Here is a 27,863-nt window from a genome sequence, read left to right as displayed (position 1 = left end):
CACTACCCGTAGGCGGGGCCCAACCAGTTGCAGCGGCCGTACCTGAGCCTAGACCAGCTGCGGTCGGTGAGCCGCATAAGCTTTTAGACAGATGGACTAGGCTTCACCCTCCGGTCTTTGGGGGTGAGCGACATGAGGATCCCCAGGACTTTATTGATAGGTGCAGGGATAAACTGCACAACATGAACATATTGGAGTCTCACGGGGTGGATTTCACTACCTTTCAGTTAGGGGGCAGTGCACGTAGGTGGTGGAAGGCTTATCTTCTTGGCAGACTAGCAGATTCTCCTCCTATGACTTGGGATCAGTTCACATGCCTATTCCTGGACAGGTGACATGACCCAAAATCCCACCACAGGCGTCGTGATGGTACTTAGTCTCTAAGATTAGGTAAGCCGATTACAATTACAATTCAAGCCCTTTTTTTGATAAAGATATAATTTAATACACGTGTCGAAACCAACAACGAAAATAATTTTAAAAACCTCCCAAGACTGATAATACTGAGTCACAAACTCTAACTGAATTTATGAAATGATCTCAATGATTGAATATACAATATTGTTCGAATAATAATTAACAGTACAATAAAATGGAAAGACTCCAAGGGACTGTGATAACCAAGCAGCTCTACCTTGAATCCTTGCGATCAACACACTAACTCTGCCCGAGTCCGATATCTCCAATACCTGGCTCTACACCAAAATGCGTAGAAGTGTAGTATGAGTACACCACGGTCGGTACCCAGTAATTATCAAGACTAACCTCGGTGGAGTAGTGACGAGGTACAGTCAAGACACTCACTAATCAATTAACTTGTGCAGTGTATAATAACAACAAGAACACCATAAATATTGTTCAAACGAATAAGGAACACAAATACAATCAATCAATCAAGTCCCTCAAATATACGTCTTTCCAATGTAAGTACTTTAAGTATAAATCTTTCAAATATAAGTTTTTCAATAAAAATCTTTAGAATATAACCTTGTCAAATAAATATATATTTCGAATATACTCCCTTCAAATAAATTTCTTTCAACTATAATTCTTTCAAATAATATTTTTGGAATATAATTCCTTCAAATAAAAGTTACCTTGTGACACCTCATTTCATAATCATAAAAATACGGGTCTCAACCCACTTCCATATTTTCACAGTACCTCGTGCCCATATTTCTATCACAACTGCACGGACAACTCACGTGCCAATAATATCAATGTATATAAGATCCACATGATCAATTTATTTCCACTAAAGTGAGTTTATAATTTTTAAATCAACAAAGAAATAAATTTATTTTAGAAATTATTTGGGTGAAGAAAATAACATTGCACTTAGGTTAAAGCATCAGATAAACTACTGATTTGGATGTAAAACTATTTAATTTAAAACATAATAATAATTTTTTTTATTTAAATTAACTCAATCATCGAAAATCAGTAAGAAAAAACAGAAATATACTTCTTCAGAGTCTCGTGCTAAAAAGCCAAAGCCAACACAATATAACTAGGAGCACAAAATACATAATAATAAAGTCAACTAGTACACCACGGAAGAAGACAAGAATGTACATATTAAATGAAATAAAATCACCCAAGACAAGAACATAAATAAAGAAATATCAACATGGCACTCGTACCGCCTCGTAGTCCCAAATCATAAATAAATTGACAATATCTCATTTTCTTATATCACCGCGGGATCCTTCACATTTTATTCTTTAAAAATTATTTTTTTCCGAAATAGCATCCCGCGTTTTAGCCACCCTTATCACACCGCATGACTTCTAGTAGTTCCCCTACTAGCCACGCGTTTCAAGCCACCCTTATCTCACCGCATGCGTTTCAACACCCTGACCTTATATCACCGCATGCGTATCAATATCACAATATTTCACAAATCGCACCTCAAGTGCCCAAATATCACAACATAATACAACTTGCACCTCAAGTGCTCACATATCACAATATATCACAAATTGCACATCAAGTGCTCAAATATTACAACATATCACAAATTGCACATCAAGTTCTCAAATATTACAACATATCACAGATTGTACATCAAGTGCTCAAATATTACAACATATCACAAATTGCACATAAAGTGCTCAAATATTACAATATATCACAAATTACACATAAAGTATTAAATATTACAACTTTCCACAGAAATCAATAATACATTATTTTTCCACAATAAGAAGCTCATGGCTCGACCATAATGTGCACAAAATCTTAACATATATATCTGGGAGTGAACAAGCCAACAAAATAATATTTCATATAAAAATCAAGGTGGCAATCACACCAAATCATCATATAAAAATAAATCCAACAAAACAAGGATTTAGGTAAGACAATTAAAGGATTTAATAAGTGCCAATAATTTCCAATTTAATACATAAAAGAGTCTAAGGATTTTAACCAATGTAATCTGCACATATAAACCAAGTACGTACTCGTCACCTCGCGTACATGATTTTCAATCACACAAATTGCACATAAGACTCAATGCCTAAGGGGAATTTCCCCCACTCAAGGTTAGGCAATATACTTACCTTTTTGAAGTTAGGCCGATATTTCAAAATCGCATTCTTGCTTGAATTGAACTCCGGACAGCTCAAATCTAACCAAATTAATTCAATTAACTGAATACTAATTATAGAAATTAATTCCATATGAAAATACTAATTTTCCAACAAAATCCGAAATTTTAGTCAAAACTCGCCCGTGGGGCCCACATATCGGAATCCGACGAAACTCACAAAATCCGATAACACATTCAATTACGAGTCCACCCATACTAATTTTATCAAATTCCGATAATAACTCGACCTCCAAATCTAAAATTTTCGTTCTTGAAAGGTTTTGCAAAAATCTTGATTTCTTCCATTTAAATACGAAATAAATGATGAATATAACCATGGATTTATGAAATATAATCACTTTTGGATATAGGACACTTACCCAAGTCGAGGTCGTGAAGAAATCCTCAAAATCGCCCAAGAACTGTGCTCCAAAAATCCAAAAACGAAATAAAGGAAATGACCATTTTTGGTCCTTAAGATTCTGCCCATCCGTCACTAAAAGTCAATTTTTCGTCACTAAAATTCTATTTTTCGCCACTAGAAGTTCACACCAGAACTTGCTTGCACAAACAGTTATTTTTTCACTAAAAAGGTTCTAACTCCATCATACGAACTCGAAATTCGACGATTCTTGTTCCTATGAGTCACAAATAATAATATGAACCTAGTCGTTCAATGGAAACTCAATTTGGAGCTTATTTGCTCAATGCGATACTAATTTCACTCGTTAAACAATTAACTCATATTTTGCGCTAAAAATCCAATCGCGACTTGATGAAATTAGACCAAACTTTCCAGATCACTCCTATAATTCATTTTAAAAATTTTGAAAGTCTCAAAATCAAATTTCGATCTCTAGAACTAAAAATGAACCTTTGGATCATTACATTCTTATGCTGAAAACATCAAACTCTTCCAAAACTCTTCCCCGACAGCCTGTAGTATATCAACCATAACTTCTTGTACTCAACTCTAACTGCCAAACGGTTTAAATTTCTGGAAACTAGATACAAAGGGATACAACTTTTATATTCTTCCCATCGCCCAACTCCTTATAAATTGTGAGATATAAGCTCCCAAATTCAGCCCTGTGCAGAAGAAATTTCTGGCGATGCACATTGCTGTAGCCAAAAACTGCAGTACCAGCTTCAGTCAAGCAATCATAACTTTTTGTAAAAATGTCCGAATAATAAATGGTTTATCATTCTGGAAACTAGAATCAAAGGGCTACAATCTTCATGTTTTGAAAATTTCCAGATTCCTTATAGATTTTGAGATATAAGCTTCCAAAATAGGCTCCACGCATCTGAAATTTCTAGCGAAATTGCTTTACTAATCTTCATTCAGTTGACCATAACTTTATGTACAAATATCCAATGATGAATGGTTTAACTTTCTGGAAACTAGAATCAAAGGTCTACAACTTTCATGTTTTGAAAATTTTTATATTCCTTATAAATTTCGAGATATAAGCTTCCAAATTTAGCTCTATGATTGTACCAGTTGATGTCCAAAAACAACTTCTGCAGCAGAAATATTCCAGCAGCTCCTTTTGTCCGAAATCCATTCCGTTAACTTTCCGAAATCCACCCGAGGCCCTCGGGACCTTAACCAAATATACGAACATGTCCTAAAATACAATGCGAACTTAGTTGAGGCTTTAAACCATGCCAAACAATGCCGAAATTACGAATCGCGCATCGAATCGAATTATGAGTTTTCAAATCTTCCAACTTCTATATTTTGCACCGTAACGTATCAAATCAATTCCGATTGACCTCAAATTTTGCACACAAGTCATAAATAACATAATAAATCTAAAAAAAATTCAGAACTAGATTCCGACTCCGTTATAAAAAAGTCAACTCCCCGGTCAAACTTCCCAAAAATTTAACTTTTGCCATTTCAAGCAAAATTCCACTACGGACTTCCAAAAAAATTTCTGGACACGCTCCTAAGTCCAAAATTACCATACGGAGCTATTGGAACCATCAAAACTCTATTTCGGAGTTGTTTACACATAATTCACTATCCGGTCAATTATTTCAACTTAAGCTTCCAAAACAAGAATTGTTCTTTCAATTAAATCCTAAATCATCCGAAAATCAAACTTGACCACCCTCGCAAGTCATAATACACATTTCAAAGCTGCTCGAAACCTTAAGTCACCGAATGGAACGTAAATTCTTAAAATGACAAGTCGGGTCATTACAATAGGTATATCCTACCCTCCTAGAGGGAAGAGTTGCGGTGTCAGTTTGAGCGGCTCGAGCAGGGTCAGATGTCAGTGACCGAGTATGAGGCGAGATATTTTGAGTTGTCTCGCCATGCACTTATGATACTTCATACTGAGGCGGAGCGAGTACGGAGGTTCGTTACGGGGCTGCACTCTAGTACTCAGGCTAGCATGGCTCGGGAGGTTGAGATGGGGACTCCCTATCAGTTAGTGGTGGATATTGCTCGCAGGATTGAGGGTTACCGTCAGAGGGGTAGAGAGAAGATGCAGTGGGACAAGAGGTCTCGTTTTTCTGGAGAGTTCAGAGGTGCCCCAGGTGGGGGCAGAGGTCATTTTGGGAGGGATCAGCCCAGCAGGCCCCCATATTCAGCACCACCACCTCCTCGAGGTATTCCAGCACGACCCTATTTCAGTGCTATGCCGGAGAGTTCTTACCAGCCACCGGCTATTCAGGTTCTTCCAATGGGTACTCCGGTGATCAGGGTTCTTCCAGTGCCTACTTTAGTGCCATACCAGAGAGTTCATATCGCTCACCATCTATCCAGGGTTCTTCCGGTGGGTATTCAGGCCATCAGGGTCATACTTCAGGGCAGCAGTACACCGCTCCGAGAGGTTGTTATGAGTGCGGGGATCCTGGTCACATGAAGAGGCATTGCTCCAGATTTCGGGGCAAGGCAGTGTAGTAGGGTTAGCAGCCCATGATCACAACTCCAGTAACTGCACCGGCCATCCGGCCGCCTAGAGGCGGAGGGCATGTGGGTAGGGGCCATCCCAAAGGTGGAGGTCAGGTAGGCGGAGGCCAGCCAGATAGAACTCCAACCAGATTTTATGCTCTTCCAACCAGACCAGATGCAGTGGCCTCAGATACCGTGATCACATGTATTATCATTGTCTGCGGTAGGGACGCTTCAGTATTATTTGATCTAGGATCTACCTATTCGTATCTGCCATCTCTGTTTGTTCACCTTCTGGATATTCCTCGTGAGTCCTTGGGTACTCCTGTGTGGTCATATTCTGTGGTTACGAGACTAGAGCAGATCTTCTGTTGCTTGATATGACTGATTTAGAGGTCATCCTGGGCATGGACTGTCTATCTCCATATCACACCATCCTTGATTGCCATGCCAAGTCTGTTACCTTAGTGATGCCAGAGTTGCTGAGGTTGGAGTGGAAGGGTTCATCTATCAGCACATCTAGTCAAGTCATCTCTTTTCTGAAGGCTCGACATATGGTCGAGAATGGTTGTTTTGGATTATCTAGCCTATGTTCGAGATACCATCACAGAGTCTTCAATGATTGATTCAGTGTCGGTAGTCTGGAGTTCTCCAATGTATTTCCTTCTGATCTTCCAGGCATGCCACCGGATCGTGATATCGACTTTTATATTGACTTGGCTCCAGGTATCCAACCTATATCTATCCCACCGTACCATATGGCTCTGAAAGAACTAAAAATGTTGAAGGAACAGCTTGAGAAGTTGCTAGCCAAGGGGTTCGTCAGACCGAGTGTATCACCTTGAGGTGCACCAGTATTATTTGTGAATAAGAAAGATGGGACTATGCGGATATGCATTGATTACCGTCAATTGAACAAGGTCACCATTAAGAACAAGTACCCGTTGCCACATATTGATGATTTGTTTGACCAGTTGTAAGGTGCTAGGGTGTTCTCCAAGATCAACTTGAGATCAGGGTACCATCAGTTGAAGATTCGGGACTCCGATGTTCCGAAGACTGCTTTCCGTACTAGATATGGCCATTATGAGTTTCTAGTGATGTCCTTCGGCTTGACTAATGCCCCAGCGGCGTTTATGGACTTGATGAACAGGGTGTTCATGCCTTATATTAATTCGTTTGTCATTGTCTTCATTGATGATATTTTGATTTACTCACGTAGCATGGAGGAGCACGAGTAGCATCTGAGAGTGGTGCTTCACACCTTACGGGAACAGAAGCTATATGCTAAGTTCTCCAAGTGCAAGTTTTGGCTAGATTCTGTGGCATTCTTGGGGCATGTGGTATCAAGACCCAAGAAGATTGAGGCAGATCAGGGTTGACCTCGTTCTACTTCGGCGACTGAGATAAGAAGATTCTTGGGGTTAGCAGATTATTATCGCCGGTTCGTGGAGGGCTACTCATCTATTGTAGCATCTTTGACTAGATTGACCCAGAAGGGTGCTCAGTTTCATTGGTCCAATGATTGTGAGGCGGGCTTCTAGAAGCTCAAGACAGCTTTGACCATAACACCCGTCCTTGTGTTGACTTCCGGTTCTGGGATGTATATTGTGTATTGCGATGCTTCACATGTTGGCTTGGGTTGTGTATTGATGCAGGAGGGGCGAGTTATTGTATATGCTTCACGTCAGCTGAAGCCCCATGAGAAGAATTATCCTGTGCACGATTTGGAGTTGGCCGCGATTATTCATGCTCTTAAGATCTGGAGGCATTATCTATATGGGGTGTCTTGTGGGGTCTACACTGATCATCACAGTTTGTAGTATTTGTTTCAAGCAAAGGGATCTCAATTTGAGGCATCATAGATGGCTTGAGTTACTGAAGGATTATGACATCACCATTCTTTATCATCCAGGCAAGGCGAATGTAGTCGCGGATGTCTTGAGCAGGAAGGAGAGAGTATGGGTAGCTTGGCATTCATTTCAGCAGAGGAGAGGCCACTAGCCTTGGACATTTAGTCCTTGGATAACAGACTTGTGAGGTTAGATATTTTAGAGCCCAGGCGAGTTCTTGCTTGCGTCGTTGCCCAGTCTTCACTATTGGAGCAAATCAAGGCTCGACAGTTTGATGATCCGCACCTGTTGGTTCTCAAAGAGACGGTACTACAGGGTAGTGCCAAGGAGGTTTCTATTGGCGAGAATGGTGACCTGCGACTTCAGGGTCGTCTATGTGTTCCTAATGTCGATGGCTTGAAGGAAAGGATTCTAGAAGAGGCGCACAGTTCTCGATATTTCATTCATCCAGGTGATACGAAGATGTATCGTGACCTGAGGCAACACTATTTGTGGCGATGAAGAAAGACATAGTTGAGTATGTAGATGGATGCCTAAATTGCCAGCAGGTTAAGTATGAGCACCAGATGCCTGGAGGTCTGAACCAGTAGATCATTATACCTAAGTGGAAGTAGGAGCAAATTACTATGGACTTCGTAGTTGGGTTGCCACAAACTTTGCGAAAGTTTGATGCAGTTTGGGTCATTGTAGACAGATTGACCAAGTCAGCACACTTCATTCATGTGATGACTACATATACTTTAGAGAGATTGGCCCAGATTTATATCCAGTAGATAGTTCGGATGCATGGTGTGTCTATTTCCATCATTTAAGACAGAGGTCCTCAGTTAACTTCACATTTATGGAGAGCAATACATAGTGAATTGGGGACCCGTGTAGAGCTCAGCACAAGCATTTCATCCACAGACCGACAGACAGTCGGAGCGGACAGTTCAGATATTGGAGGATATGATCAGAGTATGTGTGATTGACTTTGAAGGATAGTAGGATCGGTTCTTGTCCTTGGCCAAGTTTGCTTACAATAATAGTTACCAGTCTAGCATAGAGATGGCTCCATTCGAGGCTTTATATGGTCGGCGGTGTCGTTCTCCCATTGGGTGGTTTGAGCCTGGCGAGGCTAGGTTGTATGGTACTGATTTGGTGAAGGATGCCTTGGAAAAGGTAAAGTTGATTCAGGAGAGACTTCGCATAGCCAAGTCCCGATAGAAGAGTTACGCGGATGAGAAGGCGCGTGACTTATCATTCATGGTAGGCGAGAAGGTTCTCTTGAAAGTCTCACCGATGAAGGGAACCATGCGGTTTGGGAAGAAGGGCAAGTTGAGCCCAAGGTTTATAGGCTTATTTGAGGTGTTAAAGCGAGTAGGGGAGGTTGCTTATGAGCTTGCTTTGCCTCCCAGTCTATCAGGAGTTCATCCGGTTTTCCACGTGTCTATGCTCCGGAGGTATCATCCTGACTTGTCACATATGTTAGACTTCAACACGATTCAGCTAGATAAGAGTTTGGGTTATGAAGAGGAGCCAGTTGCCATTATTGATAGGCAGGATCGCCAGTTGAGATCCAAGAGGATTTTCATGGTAAAGGTTCAGTGGAGGGGCCAACTAGTCGAGGAGGCGACCTGGGAGTCCGAGGAGGATATGCGGAGCAGAAATCCTCACTTGTTCAGCACTCCAAGTATGATTCTAGACCCATTCGAGGACGAATGTTTGTTTAAGAGGTGGAGAATGTAACGACCCAACCAGTCGTTTTTCTTTCTATATCCTCATTCCCCCTAAATAAGACTCCATGTATGTGCTTTTACTGTTTTATGACTTGCGGGGGTAGTTAGTTTGAGATTTGGAAGGGTTCGGGTTGAAATCGGGATAATTGGTTCCTTAAGTTGGCCTTAAAAGGCTAAGTTTGACTTCGGTAAATATTTTGAGTAAACGACCTCGAAATCAGTATTTGACGATCCCAATAGGTTCGTATGATGATATCGGACTTGGGCGTATGCTCGAATCAGGTTTTGGATGAACCGGGAGCGTTTCAGCGCCTAATAGTGAAGGTTGGTTCATTGAAGGTTTAGAAGTTCTTTCAATTTGGTTTGGAGCAGGTTTTGGTGATATCGAGATTCAAATGGAATTTCGAGAATGGGGATGGCTCTGTAATTTCATTTAAGACTTGCACGCAAATTTTGGTGTCAATCCGAGTAGTTTAAGTATGTTTCGGCGCATTGGGAGTAAATTGAAGAACTTGAAGTTCATAAGTTTAATTCAATTGGTTTTGGGGTGCAATTCTTAGTTTTAATGTTGTTCCAGGCGTTCCGAGAGTTCGAGCGAGTCCGTTTTATGATTCCAAACTTGTTGGTATATTCGGGCGGGGCCACGAGTGTCAATCGGATGAGGCTCGGACCAAGTTGGAAGTTTGGAGCAGCTGCTGAAGCTCCAATTCTGTCATAATCGCACCTGCGCTTGGCTAACCGCAGGTGCGAGCCAAGAGTCGCAGAAGCGAACCATTAAGGGCATCCCAGCCACCGCAGATGCGGAACATTTGGCGCACCTGCGTGACCGCAAGTGCGAGGGACCTGATCGGAGGAGCGGATGGGCTCGCAGAAGTGGCCCCAATGGTCCGCAGATGCGGAGCCTGGCCAGGTGAGAGGAATACGCACCTGCGGGGATTTTGCCGCAGGTGCGGAAATCGCTAGGCAGAAGGGTTCATTTAATGCGAGACTTAGGCCATTTCTAGCACATTATTTTTCACTCTTGGGCGATTTGAGAGATTTTAAGGAGGGGATTTCGACCTAGATTTTCAAGGTAAGTAATTTCTACCTAATGTGAGTTTAATACATAGATTATAGGTAGATTTTAACATGAAAATTTGTAGAAGTTGTGGGTTAAGATGAAAAATCTAGGTTTTGATAAAAATAAGATTTTACCACGAAAATGGTTATGGAACTTAGTGAAAAATCATATATTTATGTTTCTAAGGTTATGGGTAACAACTTTCTTCAAAAATTTTCGGAATTCGGGCAGGTGGGCCTAGGGGTAAAATTTTAGAATCTTGCATTTAGGGTTGGGTAACCTCTTTAATAATTGGAGTACGACTTCTTGAGCACGTATTGATTAGTTTGTATATTATTTGATTAGTTTGGATTGATTCGGCACCGACTTGAGGGTATGAGCGCATTCTTGGGAAGTAGGCTTTGAGACGAGGTAAGTCTCTTTTCTAACCTTGTGAGAGGGAATTAACCCCATAAGTGAACTTAATCAATATGTACTTCTAATTGTGTGTGTATGTGGGGGGGGAGGGGGGGAGGGGAGCTACGTACGCACGATGTGAAGAGAGTCAGTGCTTAGCTACTATTCATGCTTATGTCTGGGTAGATTTAGGCTTACGCCATGCTTTATTGTTACTGTTGCTTGTTTATGCTTACTAGTTGTTGGATTACAGCGGAAGTTGAGGGTTTCAATTTTTAAAGCTCCAAGTTGAATTTCTTATTTTTAGAAAGGAGTTGAGAAATACTACGATGAATTGAGAAATTATATGTTCAACCGCTTCGCAAATATATTCCACGAGCGGGGTAAACTTCCACTACTCTCATGGGAGCGGGTCGTTCGCCTCGGCAGGATTTATTGATATATTAGATTGTTCGGGCTGCTCGACCCTCGACAGTGCACAGTATATTATTATGTATATTTAGATCGGGCCGTACGTCCTCGGCATAACTCGTGCGTAGTGATACCGAAATCCATTTTTTATATTTAATAATGCTTCACGGACTTGAAAGGTTAAAGGAATAGATGAGAGAAATGGTTTGATTCTCACTTGAAAGAAGGATTTGCTTACTTACTTCCTATTTTTGAGCGCTATTATCATTGTATATTACATGCTTAAGTAGAACTTCACATTATTATGTTGTTGACCCTTAGTAAGTGTCGAAGTTGACACCTCGTCACTATTTCTTCGAGGTTAGACTAGATACTTACTGGGTACATGTTGTTTATGTACTCACACTACACTTCTGCACTTTATGTGCAGGATTTAAGGAAGGTGCATCTGGTTACCAGTCCGGCGCGCACACTTGACTTCTAGCTCGAGACTATACGGTGAGCTGCCCTTCTGAGCCGTTCAACAGTAGCTGGAGTCTCTCTTTTGGATTTATATTTCTGTCTATTTCCTTGAGACAGTAAACTAGTATTCTTTTGTATATTCTACTAGTAACTCACACACTTGTGATACCAGGTCTTGGCATGCACTAGTAGACTTATGATTTTGAATTTATTGTTATGACTTCGATTTGCACTCAGTTGCCTTTGTTTAATTACTTCACATCAGTAAATTTCTAAGAATTTTATCAATGAGGAAAGTTATTCACTTTGCAAACATATTAAAAGTGAAAACCACTAGATTTATCAGTGTTGGCTTGCCTAACAACGGTATTGAATGCCATCACGGCCTATGATGAAATTGGGTCGTGACACAATATACTTACGAAATTGTAGTAAAGTTGTATTATAATTGTATATAAATTGTATTATGTTGAAGTTACATTTTGTTTTTTATTTGAATGTTGTATGAAATACAAGGTGGGTTGCTCTGATGGTAAGCACCCTCCACTTCCAACCAAGAGGTTGTGAGTTCGAGTCACCCCAAGAGCAAGGTGGGGAGTTCTTGGAGGGAAGGATGCCGAGGGTCTATTGGAAACAGCCTCTCTACCTCAGGGTAGGGGTAAGGTCTGCGTACACACTACCCTCCCCAGACCCCACTAGTGGGATTATACTGAGTTGTTATTGTATGAAAGTTGAAAAATAGTTGTATAATGTATGAATCATTATATAAAATTTGTATTTAAGTTATCAATACTATCTTTTTACATAAAGTTGTTGATATGCATCAAAATTATATTAAGAGAGTAAGCTTTGATTGGAATTTTAGAGAGGAAGAAGCACACACCACAAATAAAATATATACAAATCAGATACAAAATATATACAAAATACATATTGTATAAAAATTGTATTTAAGTTATATGATGTTGTAGTTGTATTTATCTGGGTAGAAATAATGTATGAACGTTGTAGATAAGTTGTATAATATATAATATATTTATATTCGTAAATGAGATATACATGGATATCAATTGAGATACATGTGTCGTAAAGACATTTTTCAACCAATTTCAGTTACGAATTTTGATTCAAACCAATCCAAATCACTTTCAATTTTTTTTTCAACTTTTGTATATGACTTTGTCCAAGTATTTTCGATAAATTTCAACTACACCCACTCAAAAACAACTAACAAATTGCAGATTTCAAAGTTGAAGTTGAATATTCTGAGATTTTTTAATTGAAACTTTGCAAATTTTAGTTTCCTTTCTCGACTTCACCAATAAAATGACTTTAAATGCTGAGACAATTGAAGTAATCGACTTTAATGATTGAATTATTTCTCCCCTTTAAAATTTTTGGGCTGAAAATTCCTATCTTTTTTAAGTTAATTGTTGCTAACCCAGTTGTTGTGTTGTAATCCTTGAATTTTTGTGATGAAAGCTGCTATTGGATTTGATTGCTAAATATTTTGGATGAAAACTTAACCAGCTGGTACGAAAAATATTGTCTTCCAACTTTAACTGAATTGTTGCCTAATGGATAGTACTTTCATGGCAATAACTGGGGACCATTGGGAGCTGGGACCAAATGACGACTCTTCTCATCCAACTAGACCGTTTCCATAATTAAATATAAGTTCGTTCCGGAGAGAAGAGGGGAGAGAGGAGAGAAAAAAAGAAAAGGATGTAACTAAATCCCTTGATTGAAGGCACTAATAATGGATTGAGAGCCTTTTAATGTGGAATGTATATAATTTGTAAGTAATCCTTATTTGGGGAGGGTAATATACAAAATTAAAATAATTTTGGTAAATAAGTTTCAAATATTATATAGGAACGAATTTTTGCAAAGTTAATGGACCATATGTACTAATGATAATAGGATGGGAACGCAAATAGAAATATTCTCAAACTTAAGGGACTATTTGAGCATAAAACTCAAGATCGTTCAATGAAAATTGTAGCCCATTATCACACTAAACATTCTGAATCCCTAGGTGGTTAAGCTTTGACTCCATAGCATAGCAGCTCCCCTGATCGTCGGATCGTGGTTAGTGTTCTCTCGATCTCTTTCTCAAAGATCTTACATTGTTATTATTTCTATTTCTCTGTTTCATAAGACGGATGATTTGGGATGATAAATTGCATTTCATAATAATTACTATAATTAAATATTCAAGAAAATAGATGAGTTAACATAGCTCAATTTTCGAATAAGCAATGTTAGTTTAGGCAGAGATAAGAATTAGGGTAAAGAAAGAATTTTTACATTCGACGGTCATGAAGTAGCAATGTTATCTTCTTATATAATTGAAGAAAGACTTAGATTATCGTCCGGCAATGGTTGTTGCATTCTGCAATCTTAACTCAGATTCTGGTCTGAAGAAGCTTGATGAGTACCTCTTAACCCGCAGTTATATCACTGGGTGCGTGATTGTTCTCCAAATCCTGTTTGATGATCGATTATGTCTTTTTATATGCCTTAAGCATTTGTTTTGTTTGTTCCACGCTCAGGTACCAAGCTTCCAAGGATGATATCAAGTATTCATCACTAGCAAAACCACCACCATCTGAATACGTAAACGCATCTAGGTGGTATACGCACATCGATGCTCTTCTGAGAATCCCGTAAGTTCCACAACTTTGTTTATTCTATTTTCTTTGGTGATCGGTTTAGATATTCTTAATTGTTTTTTAGTATAATAAGGTCTAACATGTTAAATGTTGGATTGACTTGATCCACCTAAGGTTCCTTATTTTTTAGTTTGGATGTAATTGTGAATGTTATTCCAGGCCACAGTTGTAGAGGATGACGATGATGTAGACCTATTTAGTGAGGAAACTGAAGAGGAAAAAATAGTTGCTGAAGAGCGTGCTGCAGCTTTGAAGGCTTCTGGAAAGAATAAAGAATGTAAGTTATTACCAGTATATCCAAATAGTTTCTTTTTGTATTTGTATCATCTAGTGGATAGGGATGAGAAGGGGATCCTTGGCGTAACTGTTAAAGTTGCTGCCATGTGACCAGAAGGTCACGGGTTCGAGCCGTGAAAATAGCTTCTTGCAGAAATGTAGGGTAACACTGCGTACGATACACCCTTGTGATCCGGGCCCTTCCCCGGACCCCCTCGCATAGCGGGAGCTTAGTGCACTGGGCTGCCCTGTTTACTGGATAGGGATGAAGAGTTTCTGGTGTTTGTTTAAAGAAACACACTGGTACGATTTAATAGGATTTTAAAGCCAGTAAGAACAGAGTTTTAAATAATATAAGAAGCGACCCAATTTGTAAAAACTGACATTTTCTCTTAAACTTGTTTGACTTAACTGGCAAGTCCTCAGTTCTTTTGGATGTAAAGCCATGGGATGATGAGACTGATATGAAGAAGCTTGAAGAACTGTTCAGATGGAAGGATTGTTTTGGGGAGCATGTATGTTTTATATTAATTCATATTGTTATGTTGTAGGAGTATTTCTTTTACTGTTTCACTACTCACTAGAAAGTTTTTTTTTACTGGGGGAGGGGAGGGGCATGTGTGTGTTTCATAATTCCAGCATCTTTGAGCATTTCACTCTCCAGTGCATGTGGATCCTATCTTTTAGTACCATTCGTCTAGCCAGAATTTCAAGAACTGCATTATAAACTGTTGAAGCATTTTACTATGTAGCACAATCACCTAACCCACTATGACATTTTATTGCTGCAAAACTTGTCCCATTGCATATGGTATAAAGAAGCTGCAATTCATGCTTACCATTGTGGATGACTTGGTATCTGTCGATGATCTTGTTAAAGTCGCTGCACTGCACCCTTGTACCATATATTTGTTTACATCATCCTAATGACCTCTAACACACATTATCAACATGGGGCAAGGGATTCCATGTCCCTAACACTTGCAAATCAAAAGAAAATATTCTCTCAAGTGCTAGCTACCACTTCTCTCAAGAACAAAGTTGTTACAACCTCAAGGAACAAATCCAAAGATTGAAGATATCTTAAGTCCTTAGGTTCGTTGAGTCTTTGCTATTTTGTTCTTCATTTGTAATCTTACACTACTTTCAAGAAGTGTCTTTGTATGACAGATTTAAACCATTTTTTGGTTTAGTTTCTTGACTAGAGTTAGTTAAGGTTTGTTGCTTTGTGATAGAATTATTGCAAATGGCTTATAATAGAGTTATTGTAAGGGGAGAGAGATTAAGAGTTTAATTCCTAGATTACAATAGGTTGTAATATGAAGTTTGCTAGGTTTAGTGGAGTTGAAATCCTACTAGGGTAGGTCGTGGTTTTTAATCCCTTGAGCAAGGAGTTTTCCATGTAAATATCGCGTGTTATTTATTTATTGCCGAATTGTGGGAACAGATAGAGAACCCGGTTCCCTATACTATTTGGTTTTACAATCTATTGCTTACTGTGGGAACTGATAGAGAACCTGGTTCTCTATACAGTTTGGTGGACTCTTAGTTTCTATCAATTGGTATTAGAGCAGGTTCTTTATAAAAGGTTAACACCTAAAAAGGATCCTCATCATGGATGCTCCACCAAACTTCGAGGAAGGACAATCAACTTATAGACCCCCAAGATTCAACGGCCAATACTATGGTTGGTGGAAAACAAGAATGCATGACTTCATTATGGCTGAAGACTCCGAGCTTTGGGACATGATTTGTGATGGTCCCTTTGTCCCTATGAAGGCTGTTGAAGAGGGAACAAAGACTGTTCCAAAGACAAGAAAAGAATACAATGGTGTTGACCGAAAAGTTGTTGGGAAGAACTTCAAGGCGAAGAAGATTCTTGTGTGTGGTATTGAACCAGACGAGTATAATCGTATCTCGGCATGTGAATCTGTCAAGGAAATCTGGGAAGCTCTTCAAACTGCTCACGAAGGGACTACTCAGATAAAGCAGCCCAAAATAGATATGCGTACAACTGAGTATGAACTCTTTAAAATAAAAGAGGATAAGACCATTCAAGAGATGCATACCCGTTTCACCTCCATAATCAATGAGCTTCATTTACTTGGTGAAATCATTCCAACCAACAAGCTGGTCCAAAAGATACTCAGTGTTCTACCAGGTTCCTGGGAGAGCAAGGTTAATGTCATCACTGAAGCCAAAGACCTGCAGAAGCTGAATATTGACGAGCTTATGGGAAATCTCAAAACTTATGAGATGAAGAGAAAGAAGGATCTTGAAAGAAGAGGTTCTCAAGGCTGCCAACAAGGATTCAAGTAGTGATGAATCTGACATGGAGTATCTCACTCGAAGATTCCAAAAGATGATTCGAAAAAATGGTGGGATTCCAAAGAAAGGAAGTTACAGCAGGAATTTCAAAGGAAATGATTGTTGTCATAAGCGTGGAAAATCTGGACACTTCATTAAAGACTGTCCTCTTCATAAGAAGGATCATTACAAAACCAACACTGATAAGGCGGCTAAGAGGAACTAGGTCCCTGACAGGAAGTTCAAAAGAAGAGATACGACTAACAACATGGTGAAGCAAGCTTTGGCTGACTGGGGAGATTCCTTCAGTGAATCTGAAGGTGAAGATGACCAAAGAGATACATCTACGATGGTTGCTGACAATGGATCTTCAGAATATGAGTCAATCTTTGCACTCATGGCCAAATATGATGATGATGAGGTAAGTTTTCTTGATGTTCAAAGAAATTTGAAAACTTACTCTAAGAAAAATTTGATGTCCTTAGCAAATATGTTGATTGATGCATATCATAGCCTCATTAATGATAAAAATGCTTTAATAGAAGAAATTGGTGGCACAAAACAAGAGAGGGATGATATGGTAGTTTCCATTGTAGACTTGAAGGAACAAGTGGAAGAAGTAACTAGAGAAAATAACTTGTTGAAAAAACAAACGAAAAAATGGATGGACAACACTAAGGGTAAAGAAGTGACTAGTGAGGCTCAACTTGAGCTTAAGAAAGTTAAAACAAGTCTTGTTGCTCAGCTTGAAAAGAATAGACAATTTCAGGAGGATTTGAAAAGGGTTAAAAATGATCTTGATAAGTCACTTAAATGTACCTGGTTCTCTGATGTAATAGCGTCTATGTACAAGAGTAATGGTGGAAACAAGCAAGGAATCGAGTTCCAAAAGGCTAAAACCTCCTATAATCCCCATAGAAAGTATGTAACTGTGGCTGATAATTGGTTGTGCACTCACTGTGGTCAAACGGGTTATTACAAGGACTCTTGTAAAACTAAAATTCAGTCTTTGCAGAAAAATAAAGTTTTTGTTGAAAAGAGACATACTGTTGAGGAACCTGGTTCCCTGAAAAGAAAATATGTGTTGCCTGCATGGGCAAAAGAAGTTTGATTCGCCTGTTCTATCATTGTAAGAGACCCAAATTGGATTGGGTTCCTAAGTCTAATCAGTGATTTCGTGTGCAGGCTGAAGTGAGAGGTAGCAGTCAAAAAAGGGTATATGGACAACGGCTGCTCTAAGCACATGACTGGAAGAATGAGTGATTTCCTCTCACTCTGGGTTTTCCAAAGTGGGAGTGTGTCCTTTGGAAACGACAAGAAGGGCTATATTTTTTGTTTTGGCAAAATTGGCAAAACTCTCCCATGTGATCTAACATGCCTAAGTGTTATTGATGATGATGCTGAGTTATTACATAGACGACTGGGGCATGCGAGTTTTTATTTGCTGAACAAGTTGGTTATGGAGGACCTGGTTCGTAGGCTGAAGCAGTCAACACCGCATGCTACTTGATTAACAAGTGCATGATCAGGTCCCTTCTTGAGAAGTCTCTCTGTGAACTGCTCAATGGGAGAAAACCCAAGCTGACTTACCTAAGAGCATTTGGATGCAAAATATTTTGTTCTCAACAGTGGTGGCAAAGGGTCACATAACAAAGAAGATGAAGATGGAGAATTTACAAATGCTTCTGGTGAAGCTATAGATATTGCAAATGGAAAAACTGATTCGATGTGTCAAGTCAAGCAGCGCGATGAAGAAGATGCAGCAGAATCTCCAAAAGGCACAAAGAAACCTGGTCTATCTATCACCTTGACTGAAGCTGAACATAGTGTTTCTGATGTTGCATTAGGTACCATTGATGCAAACCAAATAAGTTGAAGTCATAATTCTGTTGATGTCAATGATGTTTCAAATATGGAGGAACATGGTGCTTCAAATTCAGAAGTTTAAGTACTTCATGGAGCTGTTGAAAAGATTTGAGATGGAGAATGCTAAGACCATAGATACAGCTATTGCCACTACTACTCGTTTAGACATAGACGAACCTGGTTCTCCTGTCAATGAAACTATGTATAGGCGTATCATTGGATCTCTTCTGCACTTGACTGTTAGCAAACCCGATATTGTTTTTAGTGTTGGGTTGTGTTCTGGGTTCCAATTAAGCCCAAAAGAATCTCACTTGAAGCTGCCAAATTTTTTTGAGAACGTAGGTTCTGGTCCTCTTCTATCCTTCAGGAGATAATTTTGACTTGATTGGATATGTTGATGCTGGGGATAGGGGAAGAAAAGAAAACAAAGAGGGTCTTTTTTTTAGGAACATGGCTCCTTCATTCACTTGCTCATGAACTCGCAGCTTCTCCAGAAGCGATGAGGGGGAGGGGGAGATGGGGAAGGCCGATGACTACATGAGGGGGAAGAGGAACGTCTTTATCAGAATATTTTTGCTTCTCACTTCGGTCAACTAGCAATAATATTTCAGTGGACTTCCGGAAATCTGTTTCATGTAGCTTGGCAAGGAAATTTTGAGTCGTGGGTACAAGACCCTTTACATGTAAGACCTATTGCTCATGTAATTTGGGATCATCATTTTGGTCAATCGATCGTGGAAGCTTTTACTCGAGGGGGTGCTCTTGGCCCAGCGAATATCGCTTATCATGTTGGATATCTAGTGGATCAAAAAGAGAACATCTGGAATGGCACATTTTCTGGGGTCATGCTTGATCTCAAAGGGTACAAAGAAACAAAACCATGTGGCTCTTTCTACTATTGAAGTTGAATATGTGGATGTTGCCTCTTGTTGTGCTCAACTGATGTAGATCAAGCAACAACTAGAAGATTTGGGTGTGTTTACATATTATATGCTATTGTTGTGTGATAATACAAGTGCTCTAAACATTGCAAAAAACCCGGAACAACACAAAGGAACAAAGCATATTGATATGAGATATTACTTTTTGAGGGACAATGTTGAAAAAGGGCTTATTTGTATGAAGGTCTGCAAGATAGAGGATCAGGTAGCATATATCTTCACCAAAGAACTGAGCAGAGAACACTTTGAAAGAGGTCGTCTAGAGTTAGGGTTGATCAAGCTCAACTAAGGACCCGGTTCCTCGATGATTGGCTATGTAAAGAAGGAAAGGTACAATGCAAAAAGTGTTTTTCTGGTGGCATCTAACTCAATTCTATACCGTTACGGGTATACACACATAGCAGTTTTAGGAGAAAACAAGTATGAGTGACATTGCAATTCTAGGAGTTTTTGCTCAAATTTTCAAAAACCATCAAGGAACCTGGTTCTTGTGACTCATGTTAGTAGTCTCTTCAATACGTATATGCCTTTTTAAACTGTTGAAGTATCATGTCATTAATTTATTCCCGCCTCCCTTTTAATTTTTGAAGTCCAAAATGTTAAACCTTTCTGAACTGACCTGTTGCCCCAAAAAAAAATCCTTCTCTCACACCCAACCAAAACCAATTCTTTTCTTCAAAACCAAATCAACCTTATCTCAAAAAGAATCCCTCTCTCCAAATATGCCAGAAGTGAACCCAACTCTGTCACTTTCCAAAATCCTAACTCCATCTTAATCGAAACTCAAGAAGTCTTTGGTAGATTTTGATGCGACTGTAACTTAAAAGGAACGGGGTAGATCTAATATTCTAGAGAGTGAGGCTGAAATTGTTGTTGGGTTTGTAGAAGCCTTGAAGGATGGGGAAATTGGTCAATGTGCTGGAAAAGGGGGAACTAAGTGAGGGACCTGGTCCCTAAATCTTCTTAAGATACTAATTCTGGTGATGATCTTTTTCTCTTGAGTTCTGTGCTTAAAAGATCCTCCGATCCAGTAAAAAGGATTGATGAAAAGTAGGTTGATTGATGATGAAGTGGTGTGACCGGCTGATGTGGTGATTGTGGAAGAGAGAATGAAGTGGAAAAATCTTTACTTGTGAGAAAGAATTCCAAAAACAAATAGAGAAAAGAAAGTTGGCTGAGAAAGATGCAACAGATGATAAGGGTGAACAGATTAAGAAGAAGAAGAAGAATAGGGAGACATGGCCGCTCAGGGAAAGAAAGGGTAGTGTGAGTGAGGAACTTGGTTCCTTACAGTAGCAAAAGATTGAGTTATCGGGTTTGGAGAGGTAGAAGAGTCTGAAGTCTCAAAAAGTGTTGTTAGGCAGAGTGTTGATTATGATATTGTTGAAAAATGGAGGAGCTTCTTGACATTGTTGAGTTCCAAAAATAGAATCACCTTTTTGTGCCTCCATGTCCTAACGTTTATGAAGAAGAAGTAAAAACTTCTATGTTGTATGTGATACTCTGATGTTATATGTGCATGGGACTGAGTTTGTTCTTGATGAGGAGAAGTTTGGGGAGATTCTTGGTGATCTGATTGATGGTTCAGCCTGCTCAGATAGGTAGAGAACCAGGTCCCCGTGGACCCTTCGCTGAATAGAATTCTAAGTTGAAGGGTGAGAACGAAAGATTGAGGAAACAGGTGGAGTACCTGAGAGAGCAGATGATCATTGATCAAAGGATTGTGAATAAACGAATGGACGTGCTCATCAAGGCCTTAGCCCCTTACTTTTCTTCCTGCCTAGTGATCAATGTCTTTCACTCCTTCCAAATTCCCTCGAATCTGTATCTTATTTTGATGACATTGGTACTTTAGTTGTTTAAATTGTCATATTATATATTATTGAAACTACTATGCTTTTGTTATAATTACTCTACTATGGGCAATTACTCTATTTTGTGCAATGACATTCACTTGTTGTCCGTGTTATTATTTATGTTGTGTTGCCCAAGTGACATGAGTTAATGTTGTTGAACTTCATTTTGGTTGTGCTTCTTCTGTTATTCTTTTCAATGATGCCAAAAGGGGAAGTTACATAGATGTCAACAGGGGGAGAAACAAAATTGAATTGATATAATGTGTTGTGCATGAAAGATAGCTTTGCTTCGCAGGAGGAATGTTGCTGATAACATGTTGATTATAGGTCTGATCCGCAGGGGAACATGTGAGGAATCTGGTTCTCAAGGGGAACATCAATTTTGGGTTTGTCATCATCAAAAATGGGGAAATTAATAAGTTATACTATTTTGTGTTTTGATGATTTGCCAAACAGTCTCGAGGAACCGGTTGTGATCAGTTTCTTTGTTCTGGTTCTCGGGGGGAATATGGCTGATTTGTAAGGGGAACAATGTGGAGATCTGGTTCTCAGGGAGAATATCAATTCTAAGTTTGTCATCATCAAAAAGGGGGAAATTGATAAGTTATGCATCTTTTATTTTGATGATTTGACAAACTTCATGAGAGAACCAGATAAGGAACTTAATACAATTAGTTCCCTTGCATTCAGAGTAACTAGTCAGATATCTGGTTCAATTCTCAATGAAATCAGATAAGGGAACATCAGAGGAAACAAATAGAGATCAGTTCCTCCGGTCACAGTACAGGTCAACTCCTTACCGCTGTTAAAGTCGTTGCACTGCACACGCAATAGTGCATCAGTCACTTTATGGAGCATGCCTTGTATCATAAATTTGCTAACATCATCCCAATGACCTCACACACATATTATCAACATGAGGCAAGGGATTCCATGGCCCTAACACTTGCAAATCAAGAGATAATATTCTCTCAAGTGCTAGCCAACACCTCTCTCAAGAACAAAGTTGTTGCAACATCAAGGACCAGATCCAAAGATTGAAGATATCTTAAGTACTTAGGTTTGTTGAGTCTTTGTTATTTTGTTCTTCATTTGTAATCCTACACTACTTTCAAGAAGTGTCTTTGTAGGACAGATTTAAACCACTGTTTGGTTTAGTTTCTTGACTAGAGTTAGTCAAGTTTGTTACTTTGTGATAGAGTTATTGCAAAGGGCTTGCAATAGAGTTATTGTAAGGGGTGAGGGAGAGTTTAATTCCTAGATTGCAATAGATTGTAAACTGAAGTTTGCTCGGTTTAGTAGAGTTGAAATCCTACTAGGATAGGTCGTGATTTTTAATCCTTTGAGCAAGGAGTTTTTCACGTAAATATCGCGTGTTCTTTATTTACTGCCGATTTATTGTGGGAACAGATAGAGAACCCGGTTCCCTATACTGTTTGGTTTTACAGTATGTTGCTTACTGTGGGAACTTCATTTGCTGGACTCTTAGTTTCTATCCGTTTGTATTTTTGTTTCTGCTAGATTATTTTGCATGTTTGTTTTGCCCTTTTTTGATCATCTGCTGCTTGTGACAGGAAATTATTACTGCATGGAGGCGATTGAGATGAGCGATGAATCATCTTGAAGTTTCAAGTTCTTTTTCTCCTCTCTGTGGGTTTCCTATTTTGTTTTTCTAAGAAAGTTAGATCTGGTACAGTCCATCTGTTTTGTTCCTTTGGATGGATTTTATGAAGAGTTGGGTAGTTTCCTTGAAAGGGTTGGAATTTTGCACTTGATGAATGCAAATACGATATCCAAGTTATTTCTGTAGATATCTGCATAGCTGCAACACTACAATGTTTCCCACCAGTACATTTTGCAACATTGACGCATGAGTTGAAACTTAAAATCTCCTATCTAAATTTTTACTGAATCATGTCACATTTGGTGTTGTTGGCGTATTTTCAAGGTTACGAATCTCATATTTTAAGGAGGCTTACCTATAGAAATCCTTAGGGTGACCTGATAAGGTAAAAATACTGACGTTAAGTCATTTGTCTACCATGGAGGTCAACCTTCATATTCACTGTGATTAAGCAATAAACGGCTAAACCCGTGAGTTTGAATTTTAAAGATCTTTTCTGCACATAGAGCATGTGTGTTTTGATTTTTGAGTTTTTTAAAAAGTAAGACATGAAAGAAAAAAAAGGACTATAAGCTACAGCCAAATTTGACGAAAGAAAGATCGGAGACCGTTCACTAATGGAGGCCAGCAGGTTTATCAGGACGATTAATTGTTGAATATTATTCAAAATGCATTTGCTCAATTGCCAAGATACCCCCAGAATTTGCAATAATCCAATCCTCAATTAATTGACGAAGTGCAATTTATTGCTACATTAGATTTGCTTAATCTATGCTTGCTATGTGCGATGTGTAAAAACTATGATTTGACTAAAAAGGGCAAAGTTTTCATTGCCAAAAAAGGAGCTCAATAATGTCTATCTATGGTCGATACACCAGAAAGAGTGATATGAAGACAAGTTGCAGAAGCAGCTATAACTCAGTAAAAATCAAATCTGCAGAAGTCAAAAGCACATTCTCCAGCAACAGCTTCGCTTTTTAAAATCTCTTTTACCTGCTTCCACCATCTTTGCAGGGCTGCCGGTCCACTCTGAGGTTAATCTGCTTGATAAAGAATTACCTTAGTAAAGAGTTGCGATTGAGGTCACGCGTGAGAAATAGTTTTGCAGAAACTTACACAGGAAATGCAAAAGATTTTGTGCTGTTGGTGCTACTCGAACGAACAGAGATGTTATCATTGCATTGCTTCGATGCTGAGACCACTAAAACAGTCGAGTCTTCAAAATCTGGAAGCTTTTCAGTATTCTGACTTGCAAACAATGACGCTAAACTTCTCATTGGCGTTCCATCTTCAATGCTGGAGCCTTTTTTCTCCTTTGAATTTGGTTTTGATCCTTCTCTAAAAGTTGAATCTGGTATATTGCTTTTGTCACTACATGCTTCCTTGTTCATCTCTTGATCCTATAAAAAAGAAGTTAAAAGGTGAGAAGATCATGTCAATAGTAATTGAGCAATAATAAGAAACTTCTGCTGCATCATATCTTCTTGACAATTTACTGTTAGGTTTCGTGAATGAGCCTGAATGAGAAATGAAAGAGGCACCTTATGAATTGCATCTCTTCATCTCACCCTTTCATTGTCTATAAATTTAGAGGTTTGGCCTCATTTTTCAGCCATGGAAAATCTCTGAAAACTTCTCCCCTCTTTTCTACATTGTTGCATTGTTTTTCAAATAAATAAAGTATCAAGTGTGATTTGCTCAGTTTGTTGAATTCGATGAAGTTGTGTAATTTCGATTGCCAGTATTACAGAATAGTTTTTCCGTTCTATTCTGGGAGGAAGTAATCCATAACCTTGGGCAACAGTGAGGAGATTAAATTCCTTAAGGACACTTGTGGGCTCGGAATTATTTTACGGAACTAACGTTTTTTTTTCCTCCGATTTTCTGGTTTCGAACACAGAATACATAACATTTACGCGATAAGAGAAAGAAAAAGAAAAAGAAAAAGAAGTAAAACAGAAACTGAATCAGAACAAGACAAGAATTGCTAAGTATAGAGAATATACCTGATTATATTTATTATCAAACAGCTCTCCATCCAAACTCTGGTCTTTTGGCAAAGTATGGCTAATAGAAATGGCACCAGCAATCTCAACTTCAGCACCAGTATCAGCTTTACCTTTCATCAACAGCTTCTTAGAGTCGTCAAAGTGCTTAACAGTTCCCTCGTACGATTCAGGCTTGGATTCAGAAACATGCAACACTCTGTTCTCTAATTCTGCATTATGATCCAGCTCATACTTAAGCATGCAATAAATATTATCGTGGTTCAGCTCACAATTTTCCATAGAACATTCTTCCCCATCCATACAGATGTCCCTGAAATCTTTATGATTGCTGTCTTGAAGAAAAACGACTGATTCGGGTAATCTGCACTCCATATAATTCAGATCTTACAAATTCAGTACCCTTTCGTATGCTCTATTTTTCTACTAATCTTTTCTCTTCCTTCTGCTAAGGAAGATTGCATCTTTCTCTGCAGCGGATAAAGGAAATTTCATATTCTCAGCATTCAATCACAAACGAAATCTATTTTAATACATAGATCATAGGTAACAATGTAACATGCTATGAGGAATTGTGTGATATCTGCATAACGAGAAAGTGAACAAGGGATACTTGCTCAATGGAAAGAAATAATATCCTAGTAGTACAGCTTCACCAATTTTCACTGTGGCACTATTTTTATATGAATTTACTAAATTCAAACATTTCCTATAAACAAGAAGCCAAGAATGGGAAACAACCTCTCTACTCCTCCGGGTAAGAATAAGGTCTGCGTAAACATTACCCACCACATGTCTCACTTATGGTATTTTAGTAGGTTGTTGTTGTTTGTAAACACTTCCTATAAACAAGAAGCCAAGAATGGAAGTAATAAAGATTGAAGATTGCAAAAAATTAAAGCATGGAGAAGTATTGAATTGCAAAGAGAAGAAAAATATGATACCAATAAACAAGCCAAAACATCTAACCAAACCAGTGAAAGTGGAAAGCCAACTAATGAGGGATAGTAGATGACCTCAGATTGCAAGGTCTCAACTGTTCCTAATTTTGTGCCATTTGAGTAATAGCACACGATATGATCAAAGGCAATAGTTACGGATATATAATTGTGCCATTTCTAAAAATGATAGTTCAACAAATTCTTTATATTCTTCTATGCTTTCGCGACTAACTACATCTCCTAAATACATAATTTTTCCCGACGGCAAAATCACTCAGGTAGCCAAAAACTATACAAAAACTAAAAGTCCCACTAATCCAACGATAAATAAAAAGGGGGTGTGGAACAAAACAACAACTACTACTTAGATAATTTATTTAGACTAAGACTATGGAAATGGACATTTGATTAATGAAGTAAAGTACCTTTTTCAATCAACAGCTGATCGTAACCTGCAAACAGCCATATACATACACAGAAAGTCATGAGTTGGCGGAGAAGATATATGTACAAGAAGACTGAAGATGAAATTGAATTCTGAGAAAGAAGCAAAACGAAAACTAATTGTTTTAATCTGCCCAAGAATATTGGTCACTGCATAGAGAAGATCTTCTAATTCTTAATATCAGTTTCACATATATTAGGAAAAGAAAAAAGTGCATTTATAGGGAATTCTCAAGTTAATCCATGAACTGGATTACTCACTTCCTTATTTAGTGATAGTGATGGTGATTTGTTACTATAATCAAATAAAAGGTTGGTTTAATTTTCCTTCGTATTGTTACAGTAGGAAGTCTCTCATTTTCTGTTTTGGACAATACTTTGCGTGGGGAATGCTTAAATTAATTAGCCGACTAAAGCAGTTTTCATTAATTAGAACTGCAACTCTTTTATCGTATAATTAATATTTGAGTACTCTAAAATATAAATTATTGTATAGGTCCTTTGGTTTGGTGAACTAGGGACCATATATTTGGTCATTTTACCTCAATTAGCAACTCTAATATGTCCAAAGGGACAAACTAAGTGGCGAGATGCAATTCAAATGGTAATATCGGGAGAACAAATTTTATTGATCAAATTATACTGTCTAGTTGAATCTTGCCTATCATTTATAAATTATGTACGTAATAAATAAGCAATCACAAAATCTAACATTTTATCGAATGATAGTGTCACGAGGATGCTTATAGACATATATTTTTTTTAAATATAAATTTCACCATTTTTTATGATAGAGTTTGACTGGACATATTGCTAAAGATATTAATTTAACTTATATTTCATGCTAGTGGCAGTGAACGAGAAAAAAAATAAATTAATTGTTGATACACAATCCAATAATCTCAACTTTTAGCTTTCTAAGTTGGGAAATATACCTTAGATGGGCGATATCTAAAAGATATGACGTTGAGATATATAGATCTTCTCCTCGACAGTTACACCTAATTCTTATATTCTATCGTTACACCTAATTCTTATATTCTATCATGTATAAACTTGCTGGATGTTGAATATATGAGATGCCTCAAAATGGGAAAATGTGATATAAATTTGGAAGAAGTGAGAGATTATTTTAGATTTAAATTATATTCATTGATAATAATTCTTTTACACTATTAGTATAGTTTAACTAATAAAGTACACCATTTATTCAATTTCTAGGTAACCATGTTAGACTTGTCAAAAATATTTATGTTCCATTGTACGTTTTTGTCACGACCCAAAACTAACCCCCTTTCGTGATGGCGCCTATCGTGGAACTAGGCAAGCCGACTCATTTCCAAAACAAAACGATATTTTCATTTCAAAGATAATTTCAAGATAAAAACCTCCATTTAAAGAGTTCAAATCAAAAGAAAAACAGAAGTGCGGAAAAGAAAAGCCCGACATCGGGGTGTCACTAGTTATGAGCTTTTACTATAATCTGTCTAACAATATCAAGGCTAACTCAGCCTGGAAAATAG

At 38.4% G+C, this 27,863-nt stretch overlaps 1 protein-coding gene and 1 long non-coding RNA gene across 6 annotated transcripts; one reads left to right on the top strand and one right to left on the bottom strand.

Annotated features, from left to right (window-relative positions):
• The first annotated feature begins 13,364 nt into the window (after positions 1-13,364).
• LOC107765454 (uncharacterized) lies at positions 13,365-23,134 on the top strand. 3 transcript variants are annotated; one of them, XR_001643437.2, is made up of 5 exons: positions 13,365-13,495; positions 13,960-14,073; positions 14,239-14,356; positions 14,782-14,870; positions 22,900-23,134. It is a non-coding gene; the product is annotated as an uncharacterized LOC107765454 (long non-coding RNA). The 3 variants fall into 3 exon arrangements; XR_001643435.2 differs by having other exon boundaries at positions 14,775-14,870; XR_001643436.2 differs by lacking the exon at positions 14,782-14,870.
• Positions 23,135-23,795: 661 nt separating this feature from the next.
• Positions 23,796-26,662, bottom strand: LOC107765455 (uncharacterized). 3 transcript variants are annotated; one of them, XM_075251614.1, is made up of 5 exons: positions 26,322-26,662; positions 25,697-25,797; positions 24,956-25,425; positions 24,066-24,349; positions 23,796-23,989 (listed from the first exon to the last, which is right to left on the bottom strand). In XM_075251614.1, exons 3-5 carry the CDS (start codon positions 25,328-25,330, stop codon positions 23,893-23,895), a joined length of 756 nt encoding a protein of 251 aa, XP_075107715.1. In that variant the 5' UTR covers positions 25,331-25,425; positions 25,697-25,797; positions 26,322-26,662; the 3' UTR covers positions 23,796-23,892. The 3 variants fall into 3 exon arrangements, with proteins under 3 accessions (XP_075107715.1, XP_075107714.1, XP_075107716.1); XM_075251613.1 differs by lacking the exon at positions 25,697-25,797 and having other exon boundaries at positions 26,322-26,660; XM_075251615.1 differs by lacking the exons at positions 25,697-25,797; positions 26,322-26,662 and adding an exon at positions 25,900-26,294.
• Positions 26,663-27,863: the final 1,201 nt, after the last annotated feature.

This window comes from Nicotiana tabacum, chromosome 4, assembly GCF_000715075.1.
Source record: "Nicotiana tabacum cultivar K326 chromosome 4, ASM71507v2, whole genome shotgun sequence".
Classification (NCBI taxonomy): Eukaryota; Viridiplantae; Streptophyta; class Magnoliopsida; order Solanales; family Solanaceae; genus Nicotiana; species Nicotiana tabacum.
The sequence above is the reverse complement of the archived record's forward strand: the minus strand, read 5'-3'. Positions and strand labels throughout refer to the sequence as shown.

Excerpts from the sequence above, each read along its gene's own strand:
- LOC107765455 (XM_075251614.1), bottom strand. The coding sequence starts at position 25,330 with ATGGAGTGCAGATTACCCGAATCAGTCGTTTTTCTTCAAGACAGCAAT. Across the intron at positions 24,350-24,955 it reads TTGATAATAAATATAATCAG|GATCAAGAGATGAACAAGGA; the intron begins GTATATTCTCTA and ends TCTTTTTTATAG. Across the intron at positions 23,990-24,065 it reads AAATCTTTTGCATTTCCTGT|ATTAACCTCAGAGTGGACCG; the intron begins GTAAGTTTCTGC and ends TTTATCAAGCAG.